At 39.8% G+C, this 22,113-nt stretch overlaps 1 protein-coding gene across 1 annotated transcript; it reads right to left on the reverse strand.

Annotated features, from left to right (window-relative positions):
• Window positions 1–1,803: 1,803 nt before the first annotated feature.
• Window positions 1,804–21,314, reverse strand: vstm4b (V-set and transmembrane domain containing 4b). Its single transcript, XM_004557497.2, has 8 exons — window positions 21,187–21,314; window positions 19,125–19,532; window positions 7,875–7,928; window positions 7,528–7,635; window positions 7,382–7,415; window positions 7,141–7,265; window positions 4,172–4,236; window positions 1,804–3,665 (listed from the first exon to the last, which is right to left on the reverse strand). The coding sequence occupies exons 1-8, from the start codon at window positions 21,278–21,280 to the stop codon at window positions 3,540–3,542; spliced, it is 1,014 nt and encodes a 337-aa protein (XP_004557554.2). The 5' UTR covers window positions 21,281–21,314; the 3' UTR covers window positions 1,804–3,539.
• Between the last annotated feature and the right edge of the window lie 799 nt (window positions 21,315–22,113).

Below are 22,113 nucleotides of genomic sequence, written 5' to 3' on the forward strand. Positions count from 1 at the left end.
TTCTCTCGTGTCTTCATTGAAATTCCTCCTTGCCACTCTACACCTCCATCTCTTTACTTAAACAATTTAAAATTTATTTTCCTTACTTATTATATTTTATTGCCATTGGATCGGTTTCCTACGAGCCATGTACTGACCTGTCTTTTTGTCAACGCCTTGTGTTTGCTCTGTGGGTGAGATATTTTTATACGACCTCTGGGGTTCCGCTTGTCTCTCTCACGCAGCTTCTTTTTCTAAAATAATTTGGAGGCTGCAAGTAAACTAAAGCTAACATTTAAACCTCCCCCTCTCTCATCACAACTCTTTCACCACCACAAGAGTAGCTGACACCCAGTCCCTAACGGCTGTGCCCCTTTCACGTCTACTTTCAATGCTTGCATGGAGGCAAACGTGTGAGCTTTAATCATAACAAGATGCCTTGCTGCACTATGAATTTGTCTACCATTGAATAAATACAAATTTTGTCCTAATGTCGTCACTGAAATCACTTCAGTACCCTTGGGGGTACTAAAACAGGCATTGTGGTAGTGACCTCTCATGCTAAGGTTATGCTCACCTCCAAGAATTAGCAGTTCAGGTTCACCTGCAGGATGCATGTGCATTTGGTTAATTGTTGTGTCGTGATAACAAATAGCTGTCACTCACACCAAAGCAGTTAACACCCAGTTTATATTAGATTTCATTTCTATTTCACTTATTTTTATTCAATATACAGCTGAAATGTACAAAATGAACATGAGTAGAAAAGCTTGAATCTTGATAAATGCAGAGATCAGTGGTAAGCAGAGAGACAGAGGGAAAAGGGGAGAGCACAGAGGCACAATTCACACACATGGTTCTAGTTAGCAGACTCCTATTAAGGACAGTGTGGTCTGGAAGAAACTTTACATTTCACAGTCGAAGGGCATTTTTAAGACACTTCTACTCACCGCTGAAAGGTCACTTTCAGTCATTTCATTTATGCAGGGGAAATGCTCGCTGTGCCATTGAAGCGAACATTAGAGGGCAACGTCGGGAAAGTTGGAGCGCTAACAAAAGTAGAGGTCAGCAGTGGTTTACATAGTAAAGTAATATATAGCCAAGGGAAGAAAACATGTCTGGGTCTATAAGCACCAGCTTGCCTTAGGAATGTGTTGTAGGTCTGCAGTGGTAGGTGAGCTCTTTAGATTTGTTTTGAATTGGCACAGCAGCTCTGGTAAGTCAGCCCTAGGGTTGGCTGATGATATGTATTTCTAATGCTAATACCACATACATGTTCAGCGTTGTTTTTGAAGTGATTGCATTCACCGTGCTATCTCAAACTACTGGTTAAAAGCTGGTACAGCCAACCTTTGATGGCTGGAAATGGAGCAAAACGCCACTTTGAGATGAACTTCAGAGAAGCTTAAAAAGTGAGACTAGCAGTCTGAATGCAGAGAACTCTGATAGCAGACGTCTTGGGGGAAGGGAGAGATCAGGTGCCTTTGTGTCTGGGTTTCAAGTTCACTGTTTAAAAAAGCTTTCCTTCGCTTTTCCATGCCTGAGTCCAAAGGATCATTAAATTGAAAAAAAAAAAGAAGGTCTAAAGCACTTTCACACTCAGATTCATGGAAAACGAGAAAGCAAGGAAACCTTAGTGTAGGTATGTGGGATCGTGGCCTAAGTGGCTTTTGGTTCTTATCTGAAACAGCAAATCACCTCAAGATTTAAAATCCGTGACTGGCGTTAATGTGAAACAGCCCAAACACAACTCTTAGTCTGACCCTGACCACAGATCAGGTGTCACAACTGCTGGCAGCCTTGTGAATTTACACTATGTGTCTGTGTAAGTCAGTGATGAGGGTGTTTAGCCTTCATGTAACTCCACCCTTGTATGTATATATAAATGAGTTCATGAGTTGCTAACAGCCTGCTAAGCCGATGTTGGCACCAGATGAAAAGAATTGTGTGATCTTAAGTGTTTGCCTGCGGGGGGAGGTCCGAGGGCTGATTACCAGTTTTGTGTCAACTCTTTGGGGCTGTGGTCAATATAAACTGCAGCTTGATACACAAAAACAGACTGAAGACAGATGCTGGGAAGCAGATAAAGCTGGGAACTCACTAGAAAGTAAATCACATTTGATAATGGTGGGCTTTGGGTTCACATTCATAACAACAGATGTCTTTAATTAACTTTTTCTCTCCTTTATAAATCCACTCACTTCAGAATGGGATTTCCAGCTATTCATTGTGGAAGGGAGTGCAGCTGGCCTAAGAAATATCAAAGGCTATCACTGGAGTCATTTTATTGTATGAAGCAAAGCATATAAAACAGGATTTCTTATTAAGATCAAGCCTTCATGTATTTCAGTTTATTCTAAATGACGCCGTTTTAATAAAGTGCATTAATGATTTCAAAGGAACACTTGGGGAAAGGCTTGGGTGAAAAAGACTGATGCTTTGCTCATGTTGTTACATTCAAAGCAGAGAAATTCTGGATTTGCACCCCACCTTGCTGACTACTGCTTTTGCGCCTTTGTCCACTGCCCTTCTACAAATGCATAACTATAAATCTGACTCAAGAGAAAACAATGGAGAAGCCAAGCCAGAATCTTAGGATGGTAAATGTAGCCCTAGCGCATGGCAACGCAAGCCAAAAGCGATGTAATTATTGTTAATGTGCTGACTGGACAGACGGGCTACGGAGAAGATGACTTTCTCTGGAAAATCATGAAAAACGTTGCCATTGTGTACGCACCAGAGGTTTCAGATTTCTTTGGACTGCATTTGAATTTGAAACCTGGTTTGGATCTCATATTTCAGAAACTGTATTTTTGAAAGTTTGTCTTTGCAGCTCAGGAGCTAAGTCACACTGAAAAGCAGAGAGCTAACAGGACCAGCCTGAAATACAACAACACGGGAGGAACAGGAAGTGCTCCTGTGCTCATTACTCTGCCGAAGGAGAAGACCAAAACCAGTTATTAAATACTGGGTGAAATACATGAATCACAAAAGCTGGCATAAAGTGTTTTGTTTAACTATTTGTTTCCAATGAATTCTGCAGTTAAGACGCAACGTTTGCTTGACATGAGCGTATCAACCTTGTTTGGCTTGAAACGACACTTCAAAAGTTATCTTTTTAAAGTCACAAACAGCAGCAGAGCAAACCTGACTGTCACTCGTCATGTCAGCTTCACAGCACCTTATTCACTCACTAACATGTAAAGTTTTGTCTCACATATCCAAGCCTCCATTTTCCCTTCCGATTGTCATGACAGACGAATCAGGTCTAAATCAGCACAGAAGTCTTCGATTGCGTTCCCAGGCTCGGCTACACAGGTTTCAATTGTGGGTACAAAAGAAAACAAGAAATAAGAAGTCCAGTAATAAAAAATAATCAGTTTGCACCGTGGTCTCACAAAAAGAAGTTATACAAAAGTTCATATAAAATCATATTTTGCCATAATTTTGAGACATTTTTTCCTTCACAAATCATTTAAATATAAAAAACAATACAGACTATAAATAGAAAGTACTTTTTTTTACACAAGGCACAGGTACTAGTGGTGTATGTGTCTCTCTCATAGCTGCTGTTCTTCGAACAGTATCTGGGCGTACACTGTGCCACTACGTGATGCCTTGGTCTCTGGAATTGGCTTCACCAGATCCAGCTCTGCGTAGGTCAGGTTCTCCTCCACTATCCTCGGCTAGAGATCAAAGAGGACAGAGAAAAATAATGATGGAGGAGAGGAGAGAGCTAGTTAGCGGTTAGAAAAGGAAGGCTAGAAAAAAATTATAGAACTGCATGAATATATTACATTGCTAAAGATGCTGTAGGGTTTGGTAAATCACTGGATTTGGTAACTTGGAGCATGCTGTGTGTAAACACCACCCTGCAGCAGTTCTGGGTTGAGGTAACCTAAAATTTAATTACCTCTTCAAGTATTTTATGACATTACCATACCAAGCTGCCACAGAGCCACTTCATGCCAACAGCAATAAAAGATTGGTTATGTGGCACAGTTTTTCTGGCACCTTTGCCCTTAGACATTCTGCTTAACTGTTCATTTAATTTCAAAGTTATATTTAAAAGTTTTTGTCTGCATTGTCTGGTTTTCCACTCTTTTTTCAGTTCAGTTCAGTCCTTGTACCTCACCTTAAACATGCAAAAAAGGACATTGCTAACTGATAATCAGGCATGAATGGTACTCACCAACACTACTTTTCTTGGTTGAGGTTTTAAAAGTTTCGGTTTGTGTGTTTTGTCTCCAATGGGAACTGCACAAGGGACAAGACAAGTTGTTAACTGAGCCAATAGAAGGTAGATACTGTTGTAACTGGGAATATTTGAAGGTCCCAGTTGCATTGCCATGCTTCCCTACAAAAAAGTTGGGATACAGAATGCAGGGATTTGCAAATAACTCAACCCCAATTCAAAATAGTACAAAGACAACCTAGGAACAAGAAATTTGTTTCAAATGGACAATATGTTTAGGCCTTCGGGGAGAACTGCATTAAAAACAAGGTCATTCTGTAACACATTACATGGATGCAGGAACACTTCTAAAAAACTTCATCATCTTCTGACCTAAAAAAAGATAAGAATCAGTTAACTTGTCAGCACAGTTCAGAGCCACTATCTGTATGGGGAGTGCATTTGTGTATTAGTGTATGGTTAATGGCCCCATTAATTCATTAATTTCTCTCTCCCCAACCAGTTGCGGCAGATGGCCCCCCCCCCACTGAATGAGTACAGATTTTGGAGAGAGATACTATACCATCGCTGAGACATTTTCATGGCAGACATTTTATATCACAGCAAGACAACCCTAAACTACGTTCATCTATCTTATAACAGTGTGGCAACATTGCTTGGTAATAAAAAAGCAGCAAAACCCACTGAAAGCATGTGGTGGAGTAGCTAACATAAAATTACGCAAAATTATTAAGGCACAAAAGACACAAAAGACACAAAAGGAACGCATTTCAGTTTTCAAAGTTACTATAATTTCTGTAATTTGCTGATAATTGTCCTAAAATGTTTCTAAACTAGGAATTCTGGTCATTCTAAAATCTTTTTTAAGACCTAGGCGGAGTGAAAATCCAGAATAACTTTTTTTTTTACCTATCATTGGAAAAATTATCCATAGAATTCCACTTGCTAATTAAGAAGTGAATTTGGTGTGACTCAGCATTGGTTTAAGAGTGGGAACATGTTCCCAGCTAATTTAAGGAAACCGCTCCATAACTAAGTGTATATGTGGAATGCCAGTGTATTTTCATATTTAGAAATCTATGAGAACAACATGAAGTCAGAGCAAACTTTTAAGTTGGGATTTTTCTTACAGTCATGTACAAAGAAACAATCTTCACACAACTCTGTACAGTCCTCTGAAAACATTATGCGCACCCCATGATTTAGCAGCTCGTGGAACCACCTTTAGCTGCGACAACTTGAAGTAATATTTTCTATATGACTTCATCAGTCTCTCGCTTTGATGTGGAGGAATGTTGATCCACTCTTCTTTAGAACGTGGTGACAGTTCATTAAGGTTTGCAGTCTTTTGTTTATGCACAGCTCTCTTAAGGTCCTGCCACAGCATTTACTGTGTGGAAGCCCGGTCTTTAACTGTACAATTACAATTCTTTTCGTTTTCAGCCGTTCTGTTGTATAACTCAATTTTGACAAGCTTTAGCTGTCAGGCAGATGACCTCCATTTGGCTCTAGAATACTGGTATATAGAGTTCATAGTCAACTCAACAAGTGAAAGCTGCTGTAAATAATTATTATAATATGATGTGTTAAATTTGTTTAGATCAGAGGAATAAGGTGTGTTTTAGTTTGGCTTAGCTGTAGGCCTGAGAGTGTGTGTAATTGTTTAGAGAGAAAGGAATTTATGGACACTGGGGGTCTGCCTGCCATAGAAGGAGACAGGAAGCTACAGTTGGGTGTTGCTGATGCTTGTACCTTTAATAAAACTCATAACTGTTATAAACTTAGAAGTAGGTTTGTAGGAGACTCTCCACCTTATCTGTAAATGTAAGACAACAAGAGGCCAATGGCCCAGTGGATGCAGAGTGGTGGTCTCAGTGTTTGTAATATGTTAATTCTGTTTTCTATGTTGTGTAGAGGAATTTGGTGTAGCTCGGGTGAGGAGATTACTTTTATGACCGACAGGAAGTCACGTACGCAGAGACACACACACAGTGCTTTGATTGTTATGACGCACCCACACCCACATGCACACTCACTCACGTGCACTCACATAGACACACGGGTACGCGCACACACAGGCACTCACGTGCTCGTGCATACACACAGAGACACAGAGTTTGCAGTACACCATGGGGGTTTTAGGATGGGGTCGCTTCTATAAAGCTGACTGTAACAAACAAAGGAGTGGAAGATTTGCAGAGGGACACTGGCCTTGCACGTCTCCCCTTCTAGAAGATGCATGCTTAAATGAAGATGAATAAAGGTTTTTGTGAAAATGACTACTGAGGTCCGGTGCCGTCTCTGGATGCCTTGAGGAATAAAAGAACCGGGGTGAAACTGATTTCGTAACACTGCCCAGACCCTGTAGTTACAAAACAAGTCATGACTCTTCCACCACCTTGCTTCACAGCTGGTATGTTTGGTTTTCTTTTGGCCAACATTTCCATATGGTTTAGTCTGTACAAAGGACATTGTTCCAGAAGTCTTATAGTTTGCTCACATGCAGCTTTGCAAACCTAACCTGTGCTCCCATGTTCATTTTAGAGAGAAGGCGCTTTCAGCTGGCAGCCCTTCCAAACTGTCAGAATTTTAACATTTAACATGCTCACAGAGGCTTGTAGAGACTAACATATAGATCTTGCATTTTTGGGATTTTGCTAGGATACTTGTTCCTGGGAATATTGTGATGTGTTACTAAAATGCCAGAATTTCTGCATTTCTAGACGTGGTCACAATTGCTGATCAGTTAATCAAATGTATTTAATGAGCAGAACGTGCCTGCTACCTATCTTCTTAATTCCTATGGGAGCACTAAGGGTCTACTTAGATTTTCACAACTATATGTTCTGCTATTGCAGAAATTATAATATAAATATAATATAAATATCTGTAAGACTAATTTTAAGTATTCACTCAAGTTTTCCAGCATGTTTTAGAAAACATTAAATCAGCAAACTTGTGATTACCTTTTGCCGGTATCTCTGGTGGTATCTCCTCTTGGTAGTCTCGGCTCCTTTTCTTCCTGTATCTCCTCTCCTTCTTTGGTAGAGCAGGAGACACACTGATCACACTGGTGACTGTTTCTCCTGAGCTGTAGTGGAATCACATTAGCAAAGGTTCAGTTTATGTGAGTAATAGTTGTTTTTTTTAATTATTATTACAATTTTGTAGATTTTTTTTAGAGATGGCTTGCTCTTAAACCTTTACCTGTTTTGCGGGCTTTTGACCAAGTGGTAATTGTCTGCAAAGACAATATCGGACTGTTATTTGAAAAAGATGAAATCATAGACAAAAAGAAGAAAACGGCAACGTCAGAAAGAGTTACAAGAAGACTAGACTTTAATGCTGCTGACCTTTTAGCCTCTTCTTCCTATGTATGTACTGGCAGGTCACTGTCACGGTGAACATGCACATGCACAGCAGACCCACTGAGCAGATCAGCACTGCACACAGGTACACATCTGAAAAACACAAACAGGCATGCACCAGTCCAACACTGCAGGAGCCTGTACTGTAACTTTAACTGTGCACAAAAATGTAAATGGAAGAAAAAATGAGAACATGTTTGGCCAAACTATTTCAAGGTACTGGAGTACATCCTTTGGGTTGGGCTATTTTTATCTACCAAGGACTATACAGTGCCAGTTCACCACACAAATGCAAACACACACATTCACAGACTAAAAATATCTGCACTTACCTTCAAACAAGCTCCACAGACTTTCTTTGGCCTTGGTGGCCGGTAGGACATGCACTACAGTGAAAATGAGAGAAAAGAAACACATGAAGTCCGTAGTCATCACTGTGGGTTCCCTGCTGCCTGATTACACACCGGCTCGAGTTTAAATAAAGCTAATTGCAGGAGGACAGGGAGTCTATTTTGGCCTCCTCCCTGCCTGATTTTGTCTCTGATTCACCGTCCACAGTTCAAAGACTAAACATCTTATTGAGTCAGACATTAGTGCAACAGTTATGCATCTTTGCAAACTTTCACCTCACACTCAGACATAATCCAACGTTAAGAAAAGGGCAACCTCTGCACACTTTGGCTAAACACGTCGCCTCAGGCTTGTTTCTTCTCTTACATGGGTTGTTAAGTTTCTCGTCTCCAGACAAAACATCACAATTGACCCAAGTAGCACCGGGCTTTGTGTGGCCAGCATACGTCATTGTATAAAAAGCTTTGAGTGCTCAGGTAGAGTAGAAAATTACTATATAAGAACAAGTCCATTTAACATTGAACATATTTCTAGTGAGTATTTCCTGAACTTGATGATGGATCATGAAATAAAATGAAATGCATTGATCTATTCCGAAATTAGCATTTATCAGTAACCAGTATTATATCATTAGCGCAGTATTTAGCTTTTAGTTCCAGATTGGTGAATATAAATGTTAAAAAAGTATCTTTTTGTGAGTTCTTTGCAACACTCCATCCAATCAACTGGAAGCTTTTAGAAATTGTTGTTGCTGTGAGTAGCTTACATAAAGCAGCTGAACAAGTGAATTTAATGTCTGTTGACTTGACTAAGTTGATTGATTAGCTAGTAGGCTAATTAACATTAGCTCCATGAGCTAGAAACTTGGTCTCTGGGCCTTCCCAACTTAGCTCATTAAATTAAATAGTGCCAAGTATGTTTGATTTTATGTATGTGAATGTATGTGTAAACATACACACGTACAAAACATATATAGTAGGGGAGACCGGGGATAGTTGTAACATTTTTGACATTTCTGTCTGTAAATTGGAGCTCTTTTAAGGTAGTGGATTCAAAACGTAATGCAAAGTATTTACATGTCTCTGCTATTAAATAGTGCAGCTATTTTCTCTGCAGCACAATTACCCATTGCATGGTGTGGTCTCAAACACAAAGAGTGAAATGTTACAATTAACCCCATAGTCTGGGTTAGTTGTAACATATCCTGGGGTAAAATGTAACACAATGAAAAAAGGGTACTAACAAAATATTAACATGTAATCTTTGTTTATTCAACACATGAATGCACTTACATCCATTAATGTAGCTACGTGTGTGTGTGTGTGTGTGACAGAATGCAGAAATCTAACTTTTGAACATATTCCAACCCCCCAAAAAAGACAAATTATGGAATTTTCTGCAACTGAATATTTCATTAATTTTGGTTGGTCTTCCTTGAGTTTGGCCTCATTGGCTCAGTGGGCCTTATAACCTACAACTCTTGCACCAATTTTGAACATAACAATGAAGCTGAAAAAATGTAGTTGTTCACCAGCATCGCAATTCCATTACTTTTTATCATGGCTTACCTTGGTGTGGTTTGCAAAGTGCTTCAGAAAGATGAGGAAATCTGTTTCTTGCACCCATCCTGATTTATTTCCACTACCAGTACTTCCTACTGGTCCATCTCTGACACAGAGGTCTGCATAATGTATGTGTGGGAACACAAACAGTGGAGGAATTGTGTTGCCAACGGCATTAACCGCATATACAAATGCGACCAGTGAACCTCTCTCTGCTGATGTCGTTGCCTTGTTTAATATAAGTTAAAGTAATAGTGTGGTAAGTTGTAACATCTGCATTATTGTTACAACTAACCCAGACTGTTGCTGTTACAACTGACCCAGACTCCTGTAGCCATGAACTAGCTAACATTACAGCCAACGGCTAAAACATTAGCACTAAAGACTTACACAGAAGATATCCCCATAGACATACAAATAACATATGCAGATAATGCTATTAGAAATTGAAATAAAGTAGAAAAACTTACTTTTTGGCATACAAATTACTTTTTTTCGTGTTAAATTGTCTGTGTTTGACAAAATGTGCTGATTTTTCACATGTGATAGCAGAACTGAATTGGGCATGCACAGGATGAGTCACATCATTTGAAACTTAGCCCTGATTGGAGAAATTGAAAGTGTTACAACTGACCCACGTTACAACTATCCCCGGTCTCCCCTATTCTTGTACAGTATGGGGTTTACTCTTAATCTGTGTAAGTTGATGTAGCTACTGCGTCCATTCGTTCGTGAAATCCTTTATGACGTTTCCTGTTACTGGGTTGGTGATTTGAAGCAAGATGTGAAAAGTAAGGTGAAGATCTGAGTCTGAAACCAAATATTAATTGGCTTGTCGATCACAAGTCAATAGATGATAACTATATCCTGGACATTCTTTTCTGAAAATAAGGATGACTAATTTTTTCAAAATTAACTTAATGTTTTATTCCTTATTAAGTAACTGAGCCCATAAATTAACAAGAAAAGTGCTTGATAAACTCATCTTTGAGGGACATGTTTTGTAATAGATTTCTATAGGACAGGAAGTCCTTTTGAAGTCACAGGTATCGCCCCCTAGTGGCTATTTGAAAGGACACATCTTTAAGGCAGTTCCATCTTGGCTTTCATTTTCAAACCCGGAAGTTACGTCCATATTTGTTTTTACTGTCAGAAAATGTTACACCACCAAAAATTAAAAATAACCATGAATGGAGAATGAATGCATGTGTAATTTGAATCCAAGACGTGCTGTATGTGTCCAAGATGACAGAGAAAACATGTTTCCAATGCTCCACATGAAATTTCACCCCACACACTCACTCATTTCTCCTCCCCATCTCACCACAGGAGTCTTAACACTGCTGTACTTTTGCTGGGCTGGTGGCAGGAAGCTTGTGAAGTGACACCCACCAGTGCATCTTGAAATACTCTAAACCACCAGCAGCTGAGGACAGGCAGGCTCTCCACAGGCTTTCCCACAGGCACACTGGGTAACTGACAAATAAGCAAGTATGGAAATAAGCATACCTCAGATAATCCAGAAGCTAAAATATCTATATGCAATGTTTTCAGAATTTTTAAAATTTTATTTCTTCAGATTTTGGCTTCAGAAAATTCATAAATATTGGAAGAAGCAGCTGTGTGAGACAAAAAATGCACACAATCACAAATTTCACAATTAGAAGATGTCAAGTATGACAGAGTAGTAAGAAGTTTACAAGAAAGTCTGAAGTCAGAGAAAAGAGTTTCTGCAAATGCCACATGGTTTAAGATCTGAATTTCTCTAACATGATACCTTTACAGAATGTAAAACTGCAGATGGCACAAATGTTTAAATGCACAAACCAGCCACGCTAGATCCTTCCCAGTCTGCAGTAAGCTGAACTGTGCTTTTCATGCCCTGTGTAGTCATTGAAGAGTTTGGACTGAAGCAGTGGTCCTCAGACTGTTTGTACCTTTGTATTTAGTCACCATCTGTGAACCCACTAATCCTAGACTGACCGTATGTGACCTACATTCTGCTGTTTGGAAACACAGCCGTTGAACTTTAAAAAAAGAAGAAGATTGGATAACTATTGGATTATAACTGTCAGAATCTAAACCTGTGATGAAAATAATAATGTCAGACTCACTCTTTTGTCCAACTTCCTTTGACAGTTTCCACTGTTGACCATAGATATATTCATTCTGATACCTCGCGGGCTACTTTTAATGCATGAACACCGATATTAATATACAGCAGTCCCTCGTTTATCGTGGGAGTTACGTTCCAAAAATAACCCGCGACAGGTGAAATCCATGAAGTAGCCACTTTATTTTTTACAATTATTATAGATGTTTTAAGGCTGTTGTTGTGATTTGGCGCTGTATAAATGAAATTGAATTGAACTGAATGGAGATTAACTCCTAAAGCAATCATCAAATGACCTGTTTGAGCTGCTAATGACCAAAATAATTACAATGAGACCTTCAGTGCTTAATTGTATATCTCTTCCACACCAGTTTCACCTGGTGACAACAAACAACCTCCCACAAATACTCACCAATTGGTCGTGACCAGTGGTCACCAGGGTGTTTCTGACTAGTTTTTAGGCCTGTGTGACTGGAGGTTAGCAATCAGTTCCACAGTTACTGCCAGTAATGTACACTGTACAGTTTGCCTCCTATGTAATATGCCATATTTTATATGGTAACACTAACACTAAAATTTAATTTTCCCTACTATCACCTTTGCTCATGACGAGCATAAAGTAGCATTAGTAAATAATGATAAATAAAACCAAAAGTCTTTGAGATCCAACAACAGCAAAAACGCTTATGAGCCAAAACAGCGTCTCACAGTGAGCTGCTAATTTTCTCAGTCAGATATTTAAAGCAGCCAAAATAAATGGCAGCTGATTTAATATAAATGCAAGCCCTGCCTTCATTGTAAATTATTCACAGGCTCAGTCTTGATAACATCTCTGACATTTATGTGGGTTTTTGTTTTTGCCTCAGGTTCGGTGTAGCTCTGTCAGTGCAGATGCACATGCTGGAATAATCAGAAACTGGATAAATCTAGAGTGCTGTATGCCATAAAACTGCCTTTTATCCTCATATTGAGAATGTCTTCATCCTAGTGCAACTTTTGAAAGGCTCCATCACGCTACAGTGGAAACATTCATCACTCTCCTTTTTTCGTCTCTCAGAGGCTCGGCGTTGTCTTCGGCTGCCAACTGTCTTTCAGAGTTGTGGCTCTTTTTGTGCACCAACAAACCCAACACTGTAAACATCAATACACAGACGTAGACCAGACTGAATAATGATCCTCTGTGACTAAATCCATCACAGAGGATAATTTACTGTATTATAAATGACCAGAGATGAATGTAAGTACACAGCCACATTGTGTGTCTAAACAAAGGTTTGAAAAATGCTTTGAATAATAAACCCTTTAACTTCCTGTTGTCTCTATGAATCTTTTCTTCTAAGAGTCAGTCTGTACACTTGTTCACTGTGTCCCCATGTCCCCTTTATGGACACAAACATAGACATACTTTGTTGGCTTCTTAGTCATATGTCCCCTCATAGAAAGAGCTATAAAAAGATGTTTATGGTTCTAATTTTCATTTTATTTTTCCTTCGTTCCGACTAAACCCATACCACATCCGTGTGCCATGTACCTCTAGTTAGCTCATATGGCCCATATGTTTTACAAAAATACCTAAGAGTACACTTAGTTAATGCCAAGACGAGACCGTGCCTACGTTCTACACTGCCCTAAGTTTTTCTACAAAACCCTGCAGCCTCTCTGGGTGTGTTCTTTTTAGCAGTATTAAGCAGAGTAATCGGGATTTTGTTTGTGTGAGATTGTGGAAACACCTGGTCACCTGATGCTATCCCAGCATAAGAATTCCATGAAATTTGATGAAATAGAAGTAATGGTGAGACTTTACTGAAATGTAATACACGATAAAAGCAGTGGGATTATTCTTCCTAAAAAGGAGAGTTTTTGTTTTTTATGTCAAGTCCACCACACCAGCAGCATTATGAAGCACTGCAGGCAGCCATCAAACTAATGGAATATTTTCTGAGTTTGCCAACGATTCTGAAGTGTGCCAGAGAGGAAAAATGGAGGAAGAAAGACTTTAATAAGTACATGAGTAAGTAGCAGCACCAGGAATCTACAAGTCTGATTAGCAAATTGTGACGAATGTGTAAATAAAACAACTTTTTTTGCTTGAGAGGGCTCCATTCACAGACATATCAAAGCTTGTTAGATGTCACTGGCTAGATGCGAAGAATAGCGCTCCAGAATAGATGAAGTATAACAAAGACAAAAGTCTACATAAGGAAGTTGAATGGACAGCAGAGGCATGAAGAGCCAAGAAGGCAAGCGTTTGTGTTGCATGTGCCTCTGGTTTCTGACTTTCAGTCACTTTTAGGTTAGCTATAAGCAACAGAACTATTAAGATTAATGTTTAGCAAAACATTTTTTCAGAACATTGTTGTTTGCCTTATTACATTACTGTTATAGAGCAATCTTCACCTTTGAGCAGGAAACGTTTCCATTTTATTGGTTCTGATTTATTGACAGCAGTGAGATAAACAGATCGAATCTGAGTACAGTCTATTGTGTCTGTTAAAAAAGAATTCTATCGAACTGCCCTGTATGCTGAAAAGTTTATGCTACTGGGTTTCCAGTGTCTTAAATGCCAAGAGTCTCTGGTCATATGTAACAAGTAAGGCGAGAGTCCACCCTAATGTAACAAAGTGGAGGCAAATGCATGTCGAGAAAACTGCCCAATGCTCATAAAAATTGCAAAAACTCATGGTCTACATCTCAGTCTCTATGGGCCTCAGTTAGTATGTTAAACATGACAGTTTATGACAGCGTGCTTAGAAAAAAGCTGAACAAGTATGGCTTGTTTTGAAAAGGATGCCAGGAGAAACCCTGTTCTCTCTAAAAAGAACAGGACAGCACAGCTTAGCTTTACAAAGCTACACCTGAACAAACCACAAAACTTATGGAACAATTAACTGTGGATAGATGAGACCAAAGTGGAGATGTCTGTCCATAAGGGACAGCACCACGTTTTGTGCAAGCCAAACACAGCATATCAGAACAGCCACCTCATACAAACTATCAAGCACAATGATGGACGGGTAATGATTTGGGTTTTTTCTTTTTCAGCCACAGGACTTCGGCACCCTGCAGTCTCTGAGTCGATTATGAAGTTTTATGTATGCCAAAGCACTCTAGAGTTAATTGTGAGGCTGTGTTTCCAAAGCCAAAACTGGGTCATTGAACAGGGCAATGATCTCAAGCACAGGATCAAATCCTCACAGGAAGTGATGCACAGCTAGGTGGTGGTGAGAGATCATAGAAGGTAAATGACAATCCATGTCTTCAGATGACTATGGATGTAATAACCATTGATGATTGAAAGGGGGCAGAATTCAAGATAAACTTTTCTCTACTGCCAGATGAGTATGTGAAGTGACTACCAATGACACTGAAGAAAACCGGGTCATAAATACATTAGACGGTTACTTTAGCAACCGGAGCGACCAGCCGTCAGCTTCAAAAGCGAAGTGCAAAGAGTTCCAGTGTTCACACTGCTTAAGAAAGAAAAAATAACACATTTTACTGAACTGAAGTCATTTCTAGAGGAAGAGTGGTCGAAATAATAAATTTATACTAACTTTACATTCCAGTATAAAAGGCCTTTAGGTGACTGCTGTGTTTTGGCACTAATAAAAAAAAAACTTCATTTAAATCGAGTCTCATAGAAAATGGTCACTTATCACAGTTACTGCTGCTAAAGGTGCTTCTACAAGCTGTTGAATCATGAGGTGTACTTGCCATGTCCTAATTGCAGTATTGAAAAATGACACAGTAAGCTTCTTTATTATTATCATCACTCAAACCATGATGGAATGGAGCTTCCTTGGATGAAAATAGCTCCCCACATCCTCAACCACAAAAGGTTAAGAGCCCAACACGAGCCTGCTGCCCACTCGACTGTCATTGTAAATGAATATTCAAGCTCTACCTTCCTGAGCACAGCTATCTCTTGTTCCATTTCTGCTGAGTCTCTCTGGGCTTCCTGTCTGTTCTACTTTAGGGAGGGAAACTCAATCTCAAGGCCAGTGTCAACAGCTCTCAATAGGGACTCCGTGTCTGCTTCGCCCCAGACTTGGCCACAAAAGTCACAGCCTGTAGGAATGCATTCATGGAAAATGCGGTGATCAAAATGTAAGGAGGAAGACACCGTATGGTTATAAATTTAAAATGGAACTGTATTCGGATTGTTGCGAGGATAAAACACTCTGACTCAACTGATTATTTCAATAAACTATTATTTTCGGAATGATAATTTCAAGTGCTTTCTGTAGCCATTAGCATTAGTGACACTATTAACGAATACTCTTGCACTCTGAATGTGTATTGTCCACTTTTATCAGACCATGAAGAGTGGACGAGTGTCGACTTGCTAGTGCAGCCAGTAATCTTTTCCCAAACTCTCTTGAACTGTGAATCATAGCTTAGCGACCATAACAAAGCACGAGAGGTCACCCAAGCACTGAATTTCTCCACATGACGAAGCAATGTCCAAAATGTGGTCTGTGGTTTTAGCAGGTTTTTCAAGCAAAAGTGTGTTTACCCTCGCTTACATAGGATACAAATATTAGCAAACTTGGCTAACTAGGTACTGTTTGCAATACTATAACATCCAAGTGTTATTTCAGATGGGAAAGATTACAGGTCATATTACAAAAACAAGTTTATTTTTCTTTATGTCCTTCTTCCCTTCTTCTCTTTGTCACGTCTTTTTTCTTCTTGCCAAGAAAATGTGTTTGGCACAACAGTGCATTCAGATCATGATTCTGCTTGCTAGCACTACCAGACAGGTAAAAGTTTAAAAAAGGTTTTAGGTACATACAGTATATTTTTACATCCTTTGTAGACATAACAGTCTGATCTACCATATTTCTAGAACTAACTCACTGAAACTGATGAAACACGAGTCATTTAGAAACATCAGCGATAACATTTTTATCTTCTAGATGAAACGGTAGCATTAGCTCAATTATTAGCTTCCTTTTCAACAACCAAAACCACGATAACTGATCACAAATCTGAAGGCTGATTTTCTCTACCTGTGCTTGCGATTGAGGTCATATCTAACCCCTTCTACTAAGATCTTATTATTAGACTTTTATGTATGCTACACTTATTATTTACAGTATATTGCTATATTTAGCTTATAGATGTCGCAGGTGAGACAAGAACAAATAAGAGATCAACAGAAACTGCTGAACGGTTTCTGCAAATCTGGCACAAATTAAAAGCAGGGAAGAAAAACTCCTTTTAAAGATGCTTCTGGTTTTTATGAAAGCGAGTGGATTTCTGAGCAGTATCTGGTACCACTGAATGTGTCATCCATTCCATTATGTGAACGTCTCATGTGGTAGCAGTGGAAACCTCACTACTTTCTTGCTGCTCTGTCTCCACGATCATTTAGTCAGTCACAGCCGCAACTTGTTGAGACGGAGGATCGGATCCTTTAATCGGCAGGCTTCTTCACTAACCAATGACATTCCCCCTCCCAAATCTAAAGCAGGATTATGTTTTTGCTCACTAAACCCACTTCAGCAGCCTCTTCAGCCTGATGCATTACATCATCCAGCTATGGTCACACACTACTGCTACTGTTGACACATAATGACCCCTTTAGGTCAAATAGCTATCACAGTTGACATTAACTTGAGTCTCTTAAAGTCTGTAAGTTTATGAATGTCACCAATTTACTTTAAGCCCTTAGTTGGAGGCTTTTGTGACCCCTTCAATTTTCTGCCAGATGCAGTCCAAGGTAGTGACAGTGTTTTGCTGCTGCCAGTGGATTATCTTTGTAGACAAACCTACAACAGCTTAAACATTTTTTTTAGATGAACTATTAACAAACCTGCATTTCTCATTGCTTGTGTTGTGGTTGTAGAGATAGCTGTCAAGCCTCCACCCTCCACTATCAGATTTGAAGACTTTCTAAGAGAAACTGTGCCGTGATGCTGCAAGCCACATACATTCCCAAATGTTTTAGGACAATTTCCACATCCTCCAAAATTTAAAGATCATTTATTTTTCCATCAAATACATTCGACATACTGTAATTTTGCTAATCCTTTATTCCTTAAACATAAGGGGCACTGTGTGTGCCCACTAAAATGGATGGATGTACAAAGTGGGCATTCAATTTCAAACTCTGGATTCACAAATGGTTGCAGAGGAGTCTTTGTGAAAGCATATGCGAAACTGGTTTAACATGCACACGTGTTGAAGTCTACAACTTTTCAAGGATGTAGACTGTAAATGCAGCAATATGCTTTTGTGAACATCACCTAGTGTTTTCAAGTGTAACCATTTCATCTGAAGTTGATTTGGATCTTCAGTGTGGCAGTTTTAACAGGCCACCCAATGTGAAGTTCCAGCCCAGAGTTACACAGTTTCTTAACAAACCACTAACTGAGGAACGACTCAGACGCCTGTGTCTCTGCCTGCTAATGAGTTGCTTGGACCATTTTCTGAATCATTTGAAGTTTATGAATCGCAACTAAATACTAGCTGTTAGCAGTGTCTAATGATAAATTACTATATTCAGTATAGGACTACCCACTTTTTGCTTCCAAAATTGCATCTGTCTGTCCTATGTATTTATTATGATTATTTCAGGTAACAGTCCCGGGTCTTCTTTCTCATATTTTTAGTGTAATCATGCGGCACATGTTTTAAGTTGGTGAAAGGTCTAGAACACAAACCCAGACTCAGTGTCCGGATAGTTCTACAGTGAAGACATGCTGTTACAATAGCTGCAGTGTGCAGTTCAGTATTGTCTCACTGAAATATGCAAGACCCTCTCTTAAAAGGATGTCATCTAGATGGGAGCATACGTTGCTGTAAAAGCTGGATATTTCAGCACTCATGCTGCCTTTCCAGATATCCAAGAAGCCAGTTCTATAGGCACGTACATCCTTATCAGAGATGCAGGCTCTCCTCTTTGGAATTTTAAACTTTGATTAATCTGACCACAGAACACTCTTCATGTTCAGAAACAGTGATTTCTGCACGTCCGTGGAGTGATTTGCTTGACAGAATCATGTCTGTTTTTAATGCATTGATGCCTGAGGTCTCGAAGACCACAAGCTTCTAATATTGATTTTCAGCCTTGTCACTTGTGCACAGAGATGGATGTTCTCCAGCTTCTGGGTCTTTTGATCATAGTATGTACTGTAGCTCATGAGATATTTAAAGTCTTTGGAATTTGCAGATACATTTGTCAGCTATACACTGATGAACCTGTTCCCATCTTTACTTCTGAGAAACTAAGATGCACTTTTCATACTCATTAATATTACTGACCTGTTCCCAGTTAAACTTTTTAGCTGCAAAATATCCACTGTTGAAAGTTATTGTTATCCATATGACCTAAAACTGGGTGTTACCATTGGGAACCATAGTTTGGATTGGAGCATCCCTTTGATTAAATCTATAAGCACCACTCTCACATTTACAAAGGTCCATATGTATTGACTCAGTCAATGGATCTGATTCTAATATGGTGGTTTGTAAATCACTTATAAATTATCAAATCTCAAACAGTAACTATAACTACAGGGAAGTTCAAAGATAGCAAACCAAGCCCTCACCTCTGAGCTCAGTAGCAGCAGTGTAGTTGGATGAAGCTTTCCAGCGAGCCTGATGCTTTTTAAACTCCTGCACCCGGCACATGTAGAGCCCCCGGTCCCCCTCGGACACGTTCAAGATAACCAGCTCAAAGATCTTCCCCTGTTTCACCACTGTCAGCTTCATCTTTGGCCATGGGAAACTTTTTGTGTAGTTGCCATAGAAACGCTCCTTCCTCATATTGACACGGGCGATGAGGAGTTCGTCTTCTGGTTGATCTGTGCCCGCCGGTAGAAAGGTCCATTTAACCACAGGTAACGCTGTGTTGCGACGTCGCTGGGAAACAACACAAGTAAGTGTGATATTTTCTCCCTCCTGGGCCACCGTGAAGGGAGAAGGGGTGATGGTGGCGTTGATGGCCAAACACAGATCTGTAGAAACGAGTAAGAATTACAGCATATATTATTTGGACTGTTGGATGCCATTGGCTGCAGGTTGTTTAACAAAAACAATTGTGGCTTCTGTAAAATAATTCAGAATTTAAGTGATTAAGATTAAGTTAACGAACATGGTGCAGAATTCAAGTCTTTGCAGAGATTAGTTGTTCTAATACTTGCTTACTTATGAACACGTTCAAAAAGCCATCTTTAAAGTAAACATTTCAACTTGCACCAATGCATCTGTAATCTTTTAGTAGCAGTATTTCTTTAATGTGCTGTAATATAAAACATCACTTCATGGAATTACGTGCAATTTACAACATTTTAAAACTTTTTTTTGCTGTTTTTTTCTCTGTTAAGCCACTCAGCACTGACCCATGAATCATTCGAGCATAAAGGAGGCACCTGAGCCACTGTTGTTTTTATGTGTAACACCTAAGTAAGTTTAGGCACCTTGGTACCCATAGCAACATAATTTGTTCCCATTTCTTTAGCTAAACCTTGCTTAGCAATGATCTGAAGCAGATGAACGGTGGTTCAACGGTGGCTGTGAATGTTATTAATTTGGACCCAGAACTGACTAATAACGTGAATCTATTGTGAACAACTTTTAAAATGAGACGCTCAAAGTCACTGCATCGCATCAAAAGATCATAAAAGTGCTCTGAAAAAAGTTTTAGTTTTGGGGGGTCAAAGCTGTACCGTTCACAAAAAGTGTAAAAAGTGTCCATATTGTATCAAATGTAAGTGTGGGCAGCCTAGTGTTATTCATCAGTAGAAGAATACATCAGTGCATAGTTGGCTTGAATTTAGCTTTTGATAGTAAATGCACTGAGAAAGAACAGCCATGAGCATCACAAATCAGAGCTAAATATCTACACACTCCACGGTGAGTTTGTGAGTTTGTTGTTGCTCAGCAGCTTTCTTCCCTCTCAAGCTGACAGCAGTGTTGTTTTTGGCAGCTGTGATGACATACGTGGGATGATGGTTGAGGAACAAACTTTACTGCTGCGTGTGTTGTATGGCATTATATATGACACTTCTGCTTTTGTCAACTTTGGGCACATTTCACAATCCCCATTTTCCACGACACGCAAGCGTTTTACTGTCAAACAAGTCGCATGCTTTGAGCGCAGTGCATAATTACAATCAGGGCTTTTCCCCCCAGTTTTGTCTTTTATTTGGTCTTGAGTGACAGAACAAAACAAGGAAAATATAGCTTAGAGACTGTAAAGTGCTGCTGCTGTGATGAGTTACTTAAATCGCCTGAAAAGAATGTGAAGGTGAAACTGTAAAGTCTGTTTTACTTTCAAACACACACACAAGGAAAACCACCAATTTTCACTCTGGAATTCCCTCCAATCTGTGCAAAGATATGCCGCGTTGATAAACTGTGTATTCTATTGATAACACACTCTCTAATCACACAAAGCTGCAGAAACTGGACAAAGACATGCAGTGCTGAGTTTGAGTCCACAAACCTTCTGAGATAAACGGGAATATTTTTCACCACCTATTTATCCATCACTCTAAAATCTTTCCCGATTTTGAGATGTTTTCGTCTAAGTTTCTCTGAAAAACAGTGGAAAGCATTTTGTCTCCACCACATCCACTTTGACATGAAGCAAAGTAAACTTTTTCCTACCTGCAAACAGAACTCGGGTCAGGAAAGCCAAGACCACAGAGGAGATCTTCATTTTCCACAACTGCAACCTCCATAAACTCTCAGTTAAATGCATGTGAAGAAAAGAAGCCCCAGGTTTCCTCCTCCTCTTCTTCTCCTGCGCCTCCGCCTCTCCAGCTGAGGCGTGTAACATGACACACTGGACTCTCTGTTTCTAGTCAGAACCTCCCCTAATCCCTCCCACTTATGTCACACTCAGTGGGACCACATTTGGCAGGCTCACATGAGCACATTTGCACATATAGAAACAAGCAGGTGAGCATATGTGTGTGTGTGTGTGCGTGTGTGTGTGTGGGTGCATGTGCATGCACCATCTCTGGTTCTGGTAGGAGGACTGGGAAATGTAATTTCCTGTGCAGGAAGGAGGGTGGGGAGGGGAGTGTTGTTTAGGTTGACGCTGAGCAAATCACACTTCCAGCTGTGGAGGACAGTAGCCACAGACCTCAATCAGGGCTTTTATTTTAGAACACACACACACACACACACACACACACACACACATGTGCTGACACAGAAGAAGGAGGGGGAGGGTTGGTTGCAGACTCTGTGTGCGGGAATCTTTGCATTAATTCAATTTTTCCTAAAGCACTTCACTGGGGCAGTAGTTCGTCCTGCTTTCACAAAGATCCCCAGACACTCGTGTTTAATATTGTGTCTTTGCAGGTCTGTGTGTGTTCATATCTCGAAATTCTGTAATTTTGTGCTGGTAACAAGATCGCCTATGAATTTTTGTACATCAGTCTTTCTGCTTGTTTGGACTGTTGGAACACTTTGCCGGCTTTTATCAAACCTCAGAAAGCAGCGCTAGGATGATCTGGGACATTTCTGATTTGTAGATAAAGGACTGAGGCCTCTTTAAATGCTCCTGGTCTGGCGACAGTTTGACCA

Source organism: Maylandia zebra, linkage group LG8, assembly GCF_041146795.1.
Source record: "Maylandia zebra isolate NMK-2024a linkage group LG8, Mzebra_GT3a, whole genome shotgun sequence".
NCBI classification, from domain to species: domain Eukaryota; kingdom Metazoa; phylum Chordata; class Actinopteri; order Cichliformes; family Cichlidae; genus Maylandia; species Maylandia zebra.

Bases quoted from the DNA above. Each gene is read 5' to 3' on its own strand.
- vstm4b (XM_004557497.2), bottom strand. From the start codon at position 21,280: ATGCATTTAACTGAGAGTTTATGGAGGTTGCAGTTGTGGAAAATGAAG. The intron at 19,533-21,186 runs GTAGGAAAAAGT...TCGTTTCTACAG, and splicing joins GACCCGAGTTCTGTTTGCAG to ATCTGTGTTTGGCCATCAAC. The intron at 7,416-7,527 runs GTCAGCAGCATT...TTGTCTTTGCAG, and splicing joins TAGGAAGAAGAGGCTAAAAG to ACAATTACCACTTGGTCAAA.